The sequence below is a fragment of the Lissotriton vulgaris genome, chromosome 2_1 (genome assembly GCF_964263255.1).
Source record: "Lissotriton vulgaris chromosome 2_1, aLisVul1.2, whole genome shotgun sequence".
In the NCBI taxonomy this organism is placed as follows: domain Eukaryota; kingdom Metazoa; phylum Chordata; class Amphibia; order Caudata; family Salamandridae; genus Lissotriton; species Lissotriton vulgaris.
Genome location: NC_141687.1, coordinates 1,414,747,414 through 1,414,762,654, shown reverse-complemented (window position 1 = coordinate 1,414,762,654; position 15,241 = coordinate 1,414,747,414). Strand labels below are relative to the sequence as shown.

General features: G+C 47.4%; 1 protein-coding gene across 1 annotated transcript in view; it reads left to right on the top strand.

Annotated features, from left to right (window-relative positions):
* The window catches only part of PIH1D2 (PIH1 domain containing 2), a 198,227-nt gene that overhangs the window by 149,004 nt on the left and 33,982 nt on the right, over positions 1-15,241 (top strand). Inside the window, exon 4 of the mRNA XM_086957185.1 lies at positions 8,163-8,408. Coding sequence (XP_086813311.1) covers positions 8,163-8,408 — 246 coding nt within the window. The remainder of the gene's footprint in view (positions 1-8,162; positions 8,409-15,241) is intronic.

Here is a 15,241-nt window from a genome sequence, read left to right as displayed (position 1 = left end):
TTATTCTCTCAACTCTTTTGACTGAACATTTTCAACCTAATCCTAAACTGAGCCCTCTATAGTTAACAAACTTGTGAATCATTTTCAACTGAAAGACACCAAGGCTTGAGGCTTAGCATCTATATTGGCACTCTGTAACGACCGGATTCTCAGAACAGGCAGCTCACCATCTGTGGCTAGCCCAGTCGTCACGAAACGACACTCTTCTCAGGCCACTGTTTACAAGACATCTAGACTACTCACCTGAGAAAGTGAAAAGAAGCTATTTACATGCCTGTATAGTCAAACATACCACTAACACCTAATGGATTCCATATCTTATCCTATATTTACCTCATTTTACATCTATCTTTATAGTCCCGTAAGACTCTCTTTAACGTCACCCGACGATCTCTTTAACGTCACCCGACGATGTCTTTAACGTCACCCGACGATGTCTTTAACGTCACCCGACGATCTTTTTAACGTCAACCGACGATCTCTTTAACGTCACCCGACGATGTCTTTAACGTCACCCGACGATGTCTTTAACGTCACCCGACGATCTTTTTAACGTCGCCCGACGATCTCTTTAACGTCACCCGACGATGTCTTTAACGTCACCCGACGATCTACACTAATGGGGATAACTAATAGGGGTTCACCTTTAAGAGTTATTTCCCAAATGAAGTTCACACTCTCCCCCAATCATCAGTTACCTTTGCAGAAGGGCATATCCCATCCTTCTGTATATCAGCACCTGGTTAAAAGGAAAGGTTAATCTCATTCATGAAAACAACATTCAAAGATATTGGGCATTAAATCTTTATTCTACAATCAAACATGACAGAATGAGCAAAGAACAAATAAACGAAATCAATCGATACCTATGACCTAAAAAGGGGAATAGGGGTGAATAGTTAAATGTATTCTACACTAAGCTCAGAACGCCTCACCTTAGACGTGTGTCTTTCCATCTCAGCAGCGGAGCTGATCCCTCTCTCTTGTTCTCTTCTATGCGCTTGGGACTCTGCTCTCCCTCTATGGCTCATGAATACACGTCTGCACCGCTATGACTCGTCTAGGCTGCCATGGTTCCAGAACACTCGAACCCTCTTCTGGTCTTAGTCTCTGCCACTCCTGTATGATGTCACTACAGGACTTTCAATCACTCTCCTTCTTCACTTCAGGATTTCGATTAGCTGATGGTATCAATCTCTATGCACCAGCCTTCAGACCAATTTCTTCGGTCTTCTCCACACGTTGCTCTCTCTCTCTTCTCTACTCGCTCCTTGATAATATAGAGCTCACTTTCTCTATGGAAAATTCTGGCATTAGGCCGACTCCCACCGAATTCCTGTACCAGTCCCCGGCTCCCTTCGCCCTCTGCAGTGGCCACCTGCGTATTGTGTCTAGAGCCGGGTAGACAAAAACATTCCTTCGATAAGGGCCAGTCTTGACCGGTTCCTCTCTAGCGAACAACAGGATGAATTCTAAACATTAGCTTTACCCTGCAAGCGCCTCGGACAGCCGAGGCAGAGGTACAAAATGGCTTCTCTCTAGCTTTCGGGCCTGTAGGCCCGAGAAAACGGAAAAAAGGCACTAAACCCTGTCAAAGCACATAGTTAAGCCCTACGAATAAACGCAAATGCAACTAGGACTGAAATGGTAGTAAATTATAGTCACCACCAGTCTGAAAATAGAGTACAATTACCCTGTCGCTACACACTCCTAATTAAAGACACTCTCTTTTGATCTATTTAGTTAGTTTTGGTTGCAAGACAATTTGTGCCATACCGATTCGGTATTGAGAATTCGGAATCTTCGATGTAGGTAAAAATTCTGTATTTTTTACTGAATCGGTAAAAATCGGAAAAAAACATTACTGAATCCTTAATACCGATCGGTATTAGCAAATCTGTATTACCGAATCGATAATTCAAAACACCAGCAATCGAGGAATCAGCCAATCCTGTGCATCCACCCCACCTCCCAACCAGGAAGTGGCCACACCAATGCAGGTGCACTGAACCAGAACCTTCTGGAGAGGCTGGGAGTTCAGAGAAGAACACAGGAACCACTGGGAGAATTTTTCCTGTAAAACCTGCACAATGGCTAACCAGGAGACAGACAAAGAAGGTGCTGAAAGTAAGAGAAAGTTAAAATTCAACGAAAGGGAGCTTCAGGTCCTGATTGAGGAGGTGGTCAAACAACATACAAAGCTGTTTGGAAAACAGTCCTTGCAAGTACCAGAATCCGAGAAAAGGAAGATCTTGCTGGGAATACAGGCACAAGTGAATGCCATAGGAGTGCCCCCACCGGGAAATTTAAGTACTTAAAAAAAAGTGGTATGATGGCAGGAGCCTCACAAAAAAGAAGATGGCTGAGATCAAAAAACAATCTAGCCAGACAGGAGGAGGAAGGAACAGGACACCTACAGTGACTGCACTTGAACAACTTGTGGAGTCCACCATAGAGCCTGAAAGCATCTGTGGAATCGGGGATGCAGACAGCTCAGCAAGAGCTGCCAACAAACAAGGTAAGAAGCATGCACACCAATCTACGCCGCCCATTCCCTATCCCCATTCCCCAATGAGGCTGTGTGAATCCCACTCCAGTACAGGTTTTACTAAACACCAGCAATGCATTATGGGAGATGTAGTCAGTGTAACACATATCATGACAGTCATCACACTGCACACCAAGGCATGTGACACACATTAGTGATAAGCAAGCAGAGGACAGAAAGATAGTGTGCCAGAAATGAAAATTTATTTTTGCTACGTAGGGCTGCAAGACTAGTGAGCTAATGTATAATTTGTGTCCACAGGCGAGACATCGCCCAGGTCTGCACAAGACAAGGCAGGAAGGGGACCCCGGAAACAGAGATCGAAGGAGGCCAGTGCAAGTGCAGGGCACATCACACCACCGGCATCACCGGCATCACCACCACTGCTTGCATCACCACCACTGCTAGCATCACCACCACTGCCAGCATCACCAGCAGCAACACCACTTGCAGTGGCAAGTTCCAGGAGGCATGCAGTTGCCAAACTCCAAGAGATGGAGTCGTCCTTGGAAGACACCAGGGGTGGAGAAATCTCGACTGTGCCAGTGGATGGCAGTAATGCAGGGTCGCAGCCCACCTCAGAGAGAGCACACACAAGTGCCAGACGCCACAGGGCTAGGGAACCCAGTCCACCTTTACAGGGTGAGGAGCATGGTGTTTTTTTAGGGCTGGAGGCAAACATGGTCAAGGTTCAGCGCATGCAAGGGAAGGCAATACAGTCTGTACAGTGGCAAATGCGACACCTGAACACTAACATGGTGAACATTGAGAAGGGCATCAGCACTATGACCTCCAGGCTTGCTGAGGGCATGAAGGAGATGGCTGAGGACATGAGGGACATGTCCCAGTCAGTGATGCTGCTGTGCAGCAAACTTGATGAGGACAGGATGGCACGGCGCAGGGAGAGGAAGAAGATGGAAAACCATACAAAGGCGGTGAACCGCCTCTCAACTGCCACTTCTCTGCTCTGCAGGCGCTCCATGGCCATGCAGGAAGATATGGCACACTGCAGCTGTGATGTCTCTAGGGGGCTTGTCAAAGTCACAACTGCACTTGAAGTGCTACTAACAACTCAGGCTGCCAATACTGGTGCAGTTGATGTGGGGGACAGTGAGGAGATGACCAGTCGCAGCAGCATAACGCCCCCTGCAACTGTGACCAGGAGGAGCAGTAGACGTCATGGGGCTGGCATTGGTTCCACTGCCAGTGAAGACAGTCTGCTGAGTGAATCCAGCAGTGTTGTGCGTGGCCACAGACGTTAATGCAGCCCACACTTTGTGTACTTAATTGGGTGACTAAACCCATGACATCCTCTTAGGGTTGTCATAATTAGGACTGGCAAGTTGAGCCCTTTGTGTAGTGGCAAAAAATGTAACTACGTCATTCAAATGCAACAACTGGCTGTGTCTCCTTACTTACTCAAAAATAGTTGCGTGTGATCTCTGTCCGTCTTTGTCTCCCATCTGGTGCTGGCGCCACTCCAGCTGCGTTGGTCTCTGGCTCAGCAAATTCATCATCATCGTCCTCTGAGTCAGTTAATTCAACTTCTGTACCTTTCTTAGTGGTAAGGTTGTGCAGCATAGCACAAGTTGCGATGATTCTGCAACAGATGATGGGTGTGTACTGAAGTGCGCCTCCGCTTTTGTGGAGGCAGCGGAACCTGCTTTTCAATAGTCCAAACGTGCGCTCCACAACGTTGCGTGTTGATTTGTGTGCCACATTGTATCGTCTCTCACTTGGGGTTGATGGGTTTTGGTAAGGAGTGAGGATGAATGACCACACCGCATAAGCTCCATCACCTAGGTGAGAAAGAGAGTGCCATTAATTACAAACACCATCACATTCATCTGCAGTATCCATCAGGATGTGTCACAGTGATTTACCTAGCAGGTATAATTCTCCAAATTCTCCCGCAGCCAGGCGTGTGTAGATCCCACTGTTCTGGAAAATGTATGAGTCGTGGGTGCACCCTGGAAATTTGGCCACCATGTCGGTGATTATGTTGGCTGCATCGCAGATTACCTGCACATTTATGGAGTGGGTGGATTTTCTGTTCCTGTACATGTACTCAATGGCTGCAGGTGGGCAGATTGGAATGTGTGTCCTATCAATGCACCCTATGACATGCGGTAACTGTGCCATTTGGTAAAAGTCTGTCTTGGTTTTCAGCAGTTCCGCCTGTGTGTTTGGAAAGCTTATGTAGTGATGCATTCTCTGCATCAAGGCATCCAGGAACTTCTTGAAGAAACGGGACAGCAGTTCCGCCTGTGTGTTTGGGAAGCTTATGTAGTGATGCATTCTCTGCATCATGGCATCCAGGAACTTCTTGAAGAAACGGGACAGGCAACTCTGTGACACCCCACCTACCGCAGCTATCACCCCCGATAACTGCCAGATGCAAGTAGGTGTAGGTTACAGAGCACCTGCCCATGTGGTGGTATGATGTGCGCCCTTGGTGTTGGATGCTCCAGGAGTGGGTGCAGGGCCCTTATCAGGTCCAGGATGGTGTGGGGGTGTAGCCTGTACCTTTCATGTATCTCAGCCTCAGTAAGTTGGAAGAGTGTGATGCGCTGTCTGTAAACGCGCTCCTCCCGTCTCCAGATCCTCACTCCTGCTGCCTGTAGCCGTAGCCGCCTTGCAATTACATAGAAGGCCGCCATAGTGATCACACTGTTGCATTTTGGGACTGCTTATATACACTGCACCGGATTACCACCTGCTTTCACTCAGTGTTTAATACTGACTCCTAAATACCGAATTTCATTAAATTCGGTATTACCGAATTTTCCTACATTTCTTTCATCGTTTTTACCGTTTCTTATTTACCGATTCGGTATTTTGGTGTTTGGTAATTCCAATTCAGTAAAATAGAAATTTGGTAATAAGGATTCAGTATTTACCGATTCCTTTTTAATGATTCCTTCCCTACATTGTGCATGCTTATATACCGGTCGGTAACAGTGACATTTACAGATTTTCACTGTTACCGACCGGTATTTGGGACACCTACATATGGCCCAAAATGATTTGTAAGCACTCCGATATTCTTTGAGCTGGAGTGTGTTAAACCTGGCACCCTTGGCGTGGTTTCCTCTGACTTTTTCCTTCATCACCTCCTGTTTTGCTGACTTCACTTTTGCTGGCTTTAGGATTCTGGGCACTTTACTTACCACTGCTAACCAGTTCATATGCTCTGTACTAAAACATGTTAACTGGCTTATCCACAATTGGCATGTTTAATTTACTTATAAGTCCCTGGTAGAGTGGATTATATATGCCCAGGGCCTGTAAATTAAATGCTACTAGTGAGCCTGCAGCACTTATTGTGCCACCCACTCAGTAGCTCTTTAAACATGTCTCAGGCCTGCCAAATGCAGCATCTGTGTGTGAAGTTTAAACTGACATTTCCTTGCCAGGCCCAAACATTCCCTTTTATTACATATGTGTCACCCCTAAGGAAGTCCCTAGGTGGCCCTTTGGGTAGGGTACAATGTGTTTAAAAGATGGGACATGCACTTTTGAGTTTTACATGTCCTGGTAGTGAAAAACTGCTAAATTCGTTTTTCACTACTGCAAGGCCTATCTCTCCCATAAATTAACATAAGATTGCGTTAAAAATCTTGGGTAAAATAGAGTTTTAGAGTTTGGTGTCGCTGGATTCACATTTTAAAATCACAACTTATGGTCGAAGTCCGATTTTAAAATGTAAGTCTGAAAATGTCCCCTTTAGGAAGTTGGCCTGTTCTTACTTTAACCACTCTGTGCCTCAGCCTGTCTCTGAAAACACATCTGGGTTGTGGGGGCAACTAGGCTTTGTGCATTCCCTCTAAACAATCACACTAAGGGAGCTGGGATGTGACATTTGCATCCTGATGGCCCATCACCAGGCTGATGGGCCTTCCTGAGGTTGATTTGGAGGGAGGAGCTGACACTTGCAACGGAATAGGGCTCTACCTGTCCCCACACAAAGACTGTAATGAGTCTGGAGCCAGGGCAAGAAAACCAGAGACCTTGTGATCTTCAAATCCTTTTTTGAAGTCTCCCCCACGTCAAAGGCACATTTGGATATAAGTACTTGACCCCTAGCGCCACCAAATCAGAACTTTGTTGGAACCAAGGGCATTCTGCCTAGAAGAAGAGCTGCTGTGCCATTGGAGGGACTGCCACTTTGCTACCTGCTCTGCTGGCTTGTTGTCTGCTGCTTCTTTCCTGCTATTGAGATGGACTGAACCTGCTCACTACGTCCTTGAACCCAAGTTTTTACAAGGGCTTGTTGACTTGCTTCCTGTTCTCTGAAGTCTTAGGGTAACAAAACAATTCTTGCAACTCTGCTGGTGCTACTGGACATCTGTAAGTACTACCCTTGCCTGAGGCGCCCCCTCCAGCCCTGGGCCTCAGAAGTGGGTTCTGGAGCATTTTTATCTGTAATAATCGATGCAGTGACCCATTTGCACCAATCGCAACTGATGCTGCACCTAACGCCGCAGTGCCAATTTGATGACTACATGGGTCTCGACTGCGAGGTTCGCCGATGAATCAGCACCGATTTGGAGACGCTGCTGAAAGGGTCGATTCCGACACATCGCTGACCCTTCGACAACGACTGCGAGGCTCGACTTTGATGCATTGACCCAACTGTGTGAATCAGAACTGACGATGGAAGTCCTTGAAGCCGGCGCTTGCTCTGTACAAAGTACATTTGCTGCCGGCCCTGTGTAGGTCCTGTAGCCAGCCTGCCCTCCATTGGGGTCTACCTAAACTTTGGATTTACCCCTGTCCTAACACACCTTTTTAGTGCTATTGACTTGTAAGCACCGTTTTTGGATTTAATCTTTAAAAATGTACATCTCGACTTCTACTAATTTGATTTTTGTCATTTTGCCTAGATAAGTATTCTCTATTTGTCTAAACTGGTGCGGAGTCTTTTTATGGGGATTTCACTGTGTTACTGTAATTAAGGTGTGCACAAATACTTTTCACATTGCCTCTTAAGTTAAGTCAGACGGCTCTGTCCCAAGCTACCAGAGGGTGAGCACAGGTTAATTTAGGTTGTATATCTGATGTACCCTGACTAAGATTTGTGGCTCCTGCTTGAACAGGATGTAGACTCTGCCAACCAGAAACCTCAATTTCTAACACTGTTCATGAACATACCTGTCAAAATGGTCTTTTAATGACGTAACGCATTTAGACAATAACACCTTAAGTATGGCTCCAAAGATCCCATTAGCTAATGTAGAAAAGGAGGACTTGTTAACTTGAAACATGTCTAGTAGTATCAGAATTGGTTATGCAAGTAGACTGCTATTTATGTTCCATAAAGTAGTTCTGCTGCGTATATATTTGTTGATTGTCTAGTTTTGTTCTGTTATTTTAAGCTGTTTAAGTGTGTGTTGATGTTGTTTGTCCTGGCTACACCCCTATCCCCCCCATAAAACATTGTTTTTGTCATGGCAAATTTTCATGCAAACATCAAAGGCTTTGAGAAATATGTTTTCTTTATTTGCTCTCCTACCAAATGTTGTAAGTATGGCATTCCTCATTACATTTTTGGATTGATTTATAAACTTGCTTCATACTGTATTGTCAACAATTCCATGACTTGTTTTCCTAGACTTGTACAAAGTGATCGATATTGCCTACAACCCGGTTGTGCTAAAAATGGCAGAGGAAGATGCAACTGAAATGGATCAGTTGATCCGACTGGCAATGAAGTACATCGAGGAGACCCACAAAGTACGACTGTGCCACTCATACCAGATTGCGAACTTCAAACTAAAAGGAAGTTTAAAGAGGATGAGAGACAACCTGAGAGGTTTCCAGTCACCTTCCGCAGTGGTTAAAGAAGATTGGTCTAATGGTATGTGGAGGAAAATCTAATATTATTAACATAGTGGTCTCTAAGAATAAGAGAGTATGGAGTGTTGTAAGACCTGAGGGCAGGAATCCAGCTGCTAAGGAAGTTTGTGCAACCTGCAAGTCAAATGCTCTAATCCAACTTTTGCAGACTCAGTCTTTGATGCTCCAGAAGTTGATAAATTAAGTACCATTCATTTCAGTACTACCTGCATCAGTTCTTTACAGTGCCCCAAAATGGCAACATTTTTGTTTTTATATATAGACACTTGGCTTAGGACATTTTTTTAACCTATTTTTTCATTAGTTTCCAATAAGCAGTAGAGGTATAAAGCATTAGAACAGCATGGATTGTAGTTAAAATCATGTGGCTGAGGACATTCTGATCAGCCTTAGCTGGTAGTGTACATTGATGCAAATTGTCATTAGGTCATGTTGGCTTTGTTGAACATGCTTATCTCCAGCATGAAAACTGAAGCATTACCAAGGAACCAGCAGCCTCCTTGAATGTATGACGTTACAATGCATACATTTACAACGCATACCTTTACAACACAGTTTTTAGATCGCAACTTCCATTACAATGCATACAATTACATTTCATGCCATTACAACACATTTTTTAAAACTACATTTACAATGCATTCCATGACATCGCATTATACCTTTACAACGCATACCGTTACATTGCATTTAAGGTAAGTGGTGGATAGTGTAGGGGTAAAAATTACTATTCTAACTCCACGGGGTGCAACAGTCGGGTAAGTGTAGGGCTAAAAATTACTATTCTAACTCCAGGGGAGCAACAATAGGGTAAGTGTTGGATAGTGTAGGGGTACTATGTGTTGTAATGTTATGCGTTGTAATGACATGCGATGTAAGAGCTGCGTTGCAGTGACATGTGTTGTGGTGTCATGCGTAGTAGTAACATGCAATGTAATGGCTGCGTTGTAGTGGCATGCATTGTAAAGGATGTTGCGATCTAATGACTGCATTGTAAATGTATTGTGATGTAAGGACTGCATTGTAAAGGTTGTTTCGCGCCTCCTTTTTGTGACGGTATAATGTCTATTTTTGCCATTCTGTAGTGAATGGCACCAAGCGTAAGTTTCTGGTGGCTCTAGTTAAGTCTTGTAATTCAAAATATGCTCTCACCAGGGGCCATTGACCACACTCAGAGTCTTTGACATTTAACATGAAGGTAAAAGTGTCAGAGGAACCTAAATTCTTCAGTGTCATTCTTTAATTATTACAAGAAGATCAAACTGGAGCCATTGATGGTGTCCCAGTAGGAAGTATTTTATGTTTGTTAAATCCGATAGCATTGTTAAAAGACACACATCACTATGATAGAAAAGTAAAACCGGAAGTAAACATCTGGTGTTTGAAATCAGGTTTTTGTTAAACGTGACTACTCACCCGTAAGGGTCTTAAAGCGCTGGGGGGCGGGGTGGGGGGGGTTCGCAGGTTCCAGTCCATCAAGAAAGGGGTCTGTCGAAGAGCCAGGTTTTGAGGTTTCTTGCGAAGATGGGAAGCAATGTTATCTGTCTGAGGTGGAGCGGAAGGTCGTTCCAGGCACTGGCCACGTGGAAGGAGAAGGAGCAGCCTCCCGATCTGGTCTTTCTGGCGGGGGTACCACGGTGTAGGAGAGCTGGGCTGATCATAGGATCCTTTGGGGTGCGTGAAATTTGAGTCGGCTGTTCAGGTATGCTGGTCCGGTGTTGTGGAGGGCCTTGTGAGCGTGGATTAGCATCTTGAAGGTGACTCTAGCTCCGATGGAAAGCCAGTGGAGTGTTCCGCAGGTGCTGGGAGATATGGCAGTGGCTTGGCAGGTTGAGGACCAGTCTTGCGGCGGCGTTTTGGATGATCTGTAGCTTGCGGGGAAAGTTTTTGTTTATTCCGGTACAGAGTGCGTTGCCGTAGTCGAGCCTGCTGGTGACTAGGGCGTGAGTGATAGTCTTTCTGTGTTCAAGGGGGATCCATTTGAAGGTCTTGCGTAGGAGGCGGAGGATGTGGAAGCAGGAGGACGAGACAGAGATGATCTGGCGGTCCATTTTCAGCTCTGAGTCCAGGATGATTCCCAGGTTACGTGGTTGGTCCGTGGGGGTGGGTGGGCTTCCGAGGGCGGGGGGCCACCAGGTGTTGTTCCAGGCGTCTGGTTTTGGGTCCTTGATGAGTACTTCAGTTTTGTTTGTGTTTAGTTGTAGGCAGCTGTTTTTCATCTATTTGGTGATGGCTTCCATGCCTTCTCGAAAGTTGTGTCTGGCGGTGTTGGGTTTGTTGGATAGGGAGAGGATGAGTTGGGTGTCGTTTGCATATGACACAATGTTGAGTCCGTAGGTTCTGACGATGGGGGCGAGCGGAGCCATGTAGACGTTGAAGAGTGTAGGGCTGAGGAGGACCCCTTGGGGACTCCGCTGGTGGTGGGTGTAGGGTCTGAGAGGAAAGGGGGGAGTCTAACCCACTGCGATCTGCCGGAGAGGAAGGAGTGGATCCAGTTGAGGGCCTTGTCTTGGATCCCGCCGAGGGTTTCTTCAGGAGGGGGTTTGTCTCAGCGTGTTTACAGTTGTCAGGGAACGAGGCGGTTGCCAGGGAGCAGTTGATGGTGTGGCAGAGCATGGGTGCGATGGTAAGGGCGGCTCTGTTGAAAATGTGGTGGGGGCAGGGGTCTGTGAGGGCCCCGGAGTGGATTGACTTCATTGTCTTCAGTGTGTCTTCGGTGGTGAGGTCTGTCCAGTTGTCAATCGCTGGCTTCAGGGTGTCGGGGGTGGTTGGTGAGGGTTCAGTGTGTTGGTTGTCTTCGTCGAAGTTGTCGTAGATGCTCTTGATTTTGTGGTGGAAAAAGTTGCTGAGTATTTTGCAGAGGTCTTGTGAGGGAGGGATGTCGGTGGACTCGCTGGTGGGTTCTGCGAACTCCTTGATGATGTTGAAGAGTTCTTTGCTGTTGTGTGCATGAGTGGAGATTCTGTCTTCAATCGCTTATTTCCTTGTTTTTCTGATGAGTTGGTGGTGGGCATTGGAGGCGGCTCTGAAGTTGTGGGCTTCTGTGGATTTGGTGTTCCTCCAGGCCTATTTGAGGCGGCGGCAAGTGTGTCTGGACTCTCGAAGTTCGGTGGTGAACCATCTAGCTTTCTTGGCGTGGGTGTTGTTGTTTTTCTTGAGGAGGGCTATGGTGTTCGGGCTGTAGTGTTGGCGTCGACGTTTCCGCAATTGTTGGGGTGGAGTTGCTGAGTGATGAGGTTAGCTGGTCATCTGTGATTCTGGTCCAGTTTCTTCGTGAGAGTAGGTGCTGGTGTCTGTGGATGGTGGGTGTTCTAAAGGTAAAGTGGACGCATCGATGGTCAGTCCATGGGAGTTCGGTGGTCTGGCTGAAGGTGATGGAATTTCCTGTTGTGAAGAGGGGGTCGAGGGTGTGTCTTGCTGAGTCCGTGGGTTCGGTCAGGATCTGGCGGAGTTCAATGTTGTGGAGGTTGTCCAGGAGGGATGTTGTGCTGGGGTCCAGTTGGTTGTCGAGGTGGAAGTTGAGGTTTCCCAGTATGGTGTAGGTGGTGGACGCGATGGCATGCGGGGAGATGATGTCCCTGATGGAGTTGGCGAAAAGTCTGCGCGGTCCAGTGGGTCGGTAGATGCGGGTTCCACAGAGGGTGGAGGTAGGGCTGGCCAGTATCTTGAAGTGACCGTGTTCCATCAGGTCTGTGGGCTCGTCGGGGAGTGTGCTCAGGTGGAGGGTGGATTTGTGGACTATGGTGATTCCTCCTCCTGGGCGAGTGGGGCTGTCCTTCTTGGAGTTCTTGTATCCTTGGGGAATGGTGATGGCGATGTCCTGTCCCGAGGTGGTGTTGGTCCAGGTTTCGGTAAAGAATGCTATGTCCGGGGTAGTGCTGTCGAGGAGGTTCCAGATTTCGGTGGGTGTTTGAGGAGGGATTAGATGTTGAGGAGGATGCATTGCAGGGTCTTCGGTTCTGTTGTGTTCTTGCAGGCGGATTGCGCTGGGTCAGTGGTCTTGGCAGTGCTGCAGGTGTGCCGGCAGCGGTGATCGCTGAAGGGTCCGTGGGTGTCGGCTGGTCATGCTAGCTTGCAGTTGTTGTTGCGACCTGGGTTGAGAGCGTGGAGTGCCGCTGGGTTGTAGCGTTAAAGTGCAGAGACGTTGTACTGAAATACAAGGTCTCGGTAAATACGATAAAGAATAGAAGGCCTGATAAAAACCACAAACCTAACTGGAAGAAACTCTCCAGTAGGCCTGACCTCGTGGATATGTTAAAAGAAAGCACGCCCGTTCTTACGGGTGATACTTCAACCGATAATCAAAAATTCTGCGACTGGATAGCAACTGCTGGCCCTTTTTTTAGGTTCAACTGGCAAAAATACTTCCGGTATCGCCAAGAGCAAAAGGAATGCTCCGTGGTTGAACAAAACTAGGGGAGTTGAGAACACTGGAACGAAGGTGGCGCAGGAATTATGATGTCGCCGCCCGTAATGTCTATAAATCAGCCAGAAGGCAATATCATGCAGGGATCAAGCTAGCCAAAAAAGCCCACTATTTGCAGGCCATATCTATCACGGGCACTGGACAAAAGGAAATTTTCAAAATAGTAAATGATTATACCAATCCACCAGCTCTATCGCAGGAGATTCCTCCATCTCAGGACTTTTGCAATGCGATTGCTGACTATTTTAAACATAAGATCTTGGACATCGTGAAGACCTTCCCTCTGGTATCCCCCATTCCAGGGAATCCAGAACAGACAGAGGGGGAGAAGCTATTTACTAGGCTGAACGAACACTCCACTCCACCTCGCCTGGACTCATTCGATCCTGTCTCCCTTGATGATACTTTTAAGGCCATTTTGGTCAGTAAATCTGGATCTCCTTTTGATCCTTGCCCACCTTCAGTCCTGCAGACGTTAGTAGAGGTGATTAACCCTACTATTAATAACATCATAAATTCATCATTAGCCACGGCAGAAATTCCCAATGAATGGAAGCTTGCTGCAGTCAAGCCTCTCCAGAAAAAGGCCCTATCGGATGTGACCACCCTCTCCAACCTGCGTCCCATTTCCCTGCTCCCACTGGTATTCAAACTGGCGGAAAAATTTGTGAATAGCCAACTCACAAATTTTCTGGAGGAGAATAACATCCTGCACCCAAACCAGTCAGGGTTTCGGTCGAAACATTCCACCGAGTCTGCCCTGCTGTTTACAGCAGAGACCCTACGAATTGCCATGGACCAGGGAAAGAAGGCTGTCCTGATTTTACTCGACCTGTCGGTAGCCTTCGACACGGTCTCACACACCATGTTAGTGGACCGGATGGTTACTGCAGGAATAGGAGGGGTGGCTCTGGCTTGGCTCAGAAATTTTCTTAACAACAGACGCCAAGTCACAGTCCTGGGCCCATTTCAATCGGAAGCTAAAGTCATCAGCTCTGGGGTCCCTCAGGGCTCTAGTTTAAGCCCTATACTCTTCAATATGTACATGGTACCCCTGATTGAGCTAATTGCGTCATTCCAGATTAGCACAATATTGTATGCTGATGACACGCAGCTCATTCTGGTGTTGGATAAGGAACTGCCTGGTGCAGAGGAAAACCTGAAAAAATGCCTAATGGCTATGTTTGAGTGGATAACTAACAATCATCTCAAATGTAATTCCGGTAAGACGGAAATTTTGCTGTTTGGAAATCAAAATCTGTTTTCCCCGAAACACTGGTGGCCTGATGATGCTGTAGCCCCCCCAGTACCATCTCGTCTGCTCGAAACTTGGGCATTAAATTCGACGACCAATTGTCCTTCAAACAGCAAGCGGTGGCCGTAGCTGGCATGTGTTTCCACATAATTAAATCTTTGAGGAAATTTTTTGATCTTCTTCCTCTGCCAGCCAGGAAAATGGTGGCAGTTGCGCTAATAACTTCGAGGCTGGACTACTGTAACAGCCTATATGCTGGAGTTAATTAGTCTATGCTCCGTAGGCTACAGATGGTCCAGCACGCAACTGCCCGGTTGGTACTACGGTGGCCGCGTAAGTCATCTGCCTCGGCAGCACTTAATGCGCTTCATTGGCTACCAATTGGCAAAAAGATCTTATTTAAGATCCTCCTGATCACATTTAGAGCCTTTCAACAGCAAGGACCTGTTAGACGGGACCTGGAGGGTCGGCCGAGGACAAGAGGAGAGGTCTCCGGGGAGAGCCGTCTCCAGCGATCGTACAGACAAGTAACTTCCCCCCCACAGATGGACACCACACAAAGATAAGGTTTAACGTTCTTTATAAGCAATCTTGAAGTACGGTAGAATGGTACAAGGAGGTCAGGACTCAGGGGTCCCCTCGATTTTAGTCTCTTGGAGGGAAAAGGGGGTAGCGGGACAGTCTTGTTACCAATCTGGCAGTGGCGATGAGATGATGGGTAGCTCGCAATCCTCGAGCTCGGTGTTGTAGGCAGACGGGCCGCGGCAGCGCCAGCAGGTCCCGATGAGATCGAAGGTAGCAACGGTCCGCGGCAGCGCCAGCAGGTCCCGACGAGGATGGTAGTTACAACGAGCCGCGGCAGCGCCAGCATGTCCCGACGAGGATGGTAGTTACAACGAGCCGCGGCAGCGCCAGCAGGTCCCGACGAGGATGAAGGTTGCAGAAGGCCACGGCAGTGCCAGCGGGCAGGACGACAGTTCACAAGGCAGGGCTGCGGCAGCGCCAGCAGTCCGTCAAGGATGAGTTCTTCACGGTGTCTCTCAACTCCAGGATACAACTCCTTCCTGCTCTGGAGCTGCCCCGGTTATAGGTCTGGCGCCCTTTGATGTCCGGACCCTCGCACTTGGAGGTCGGGAGGTCCGGGATGAGGGAG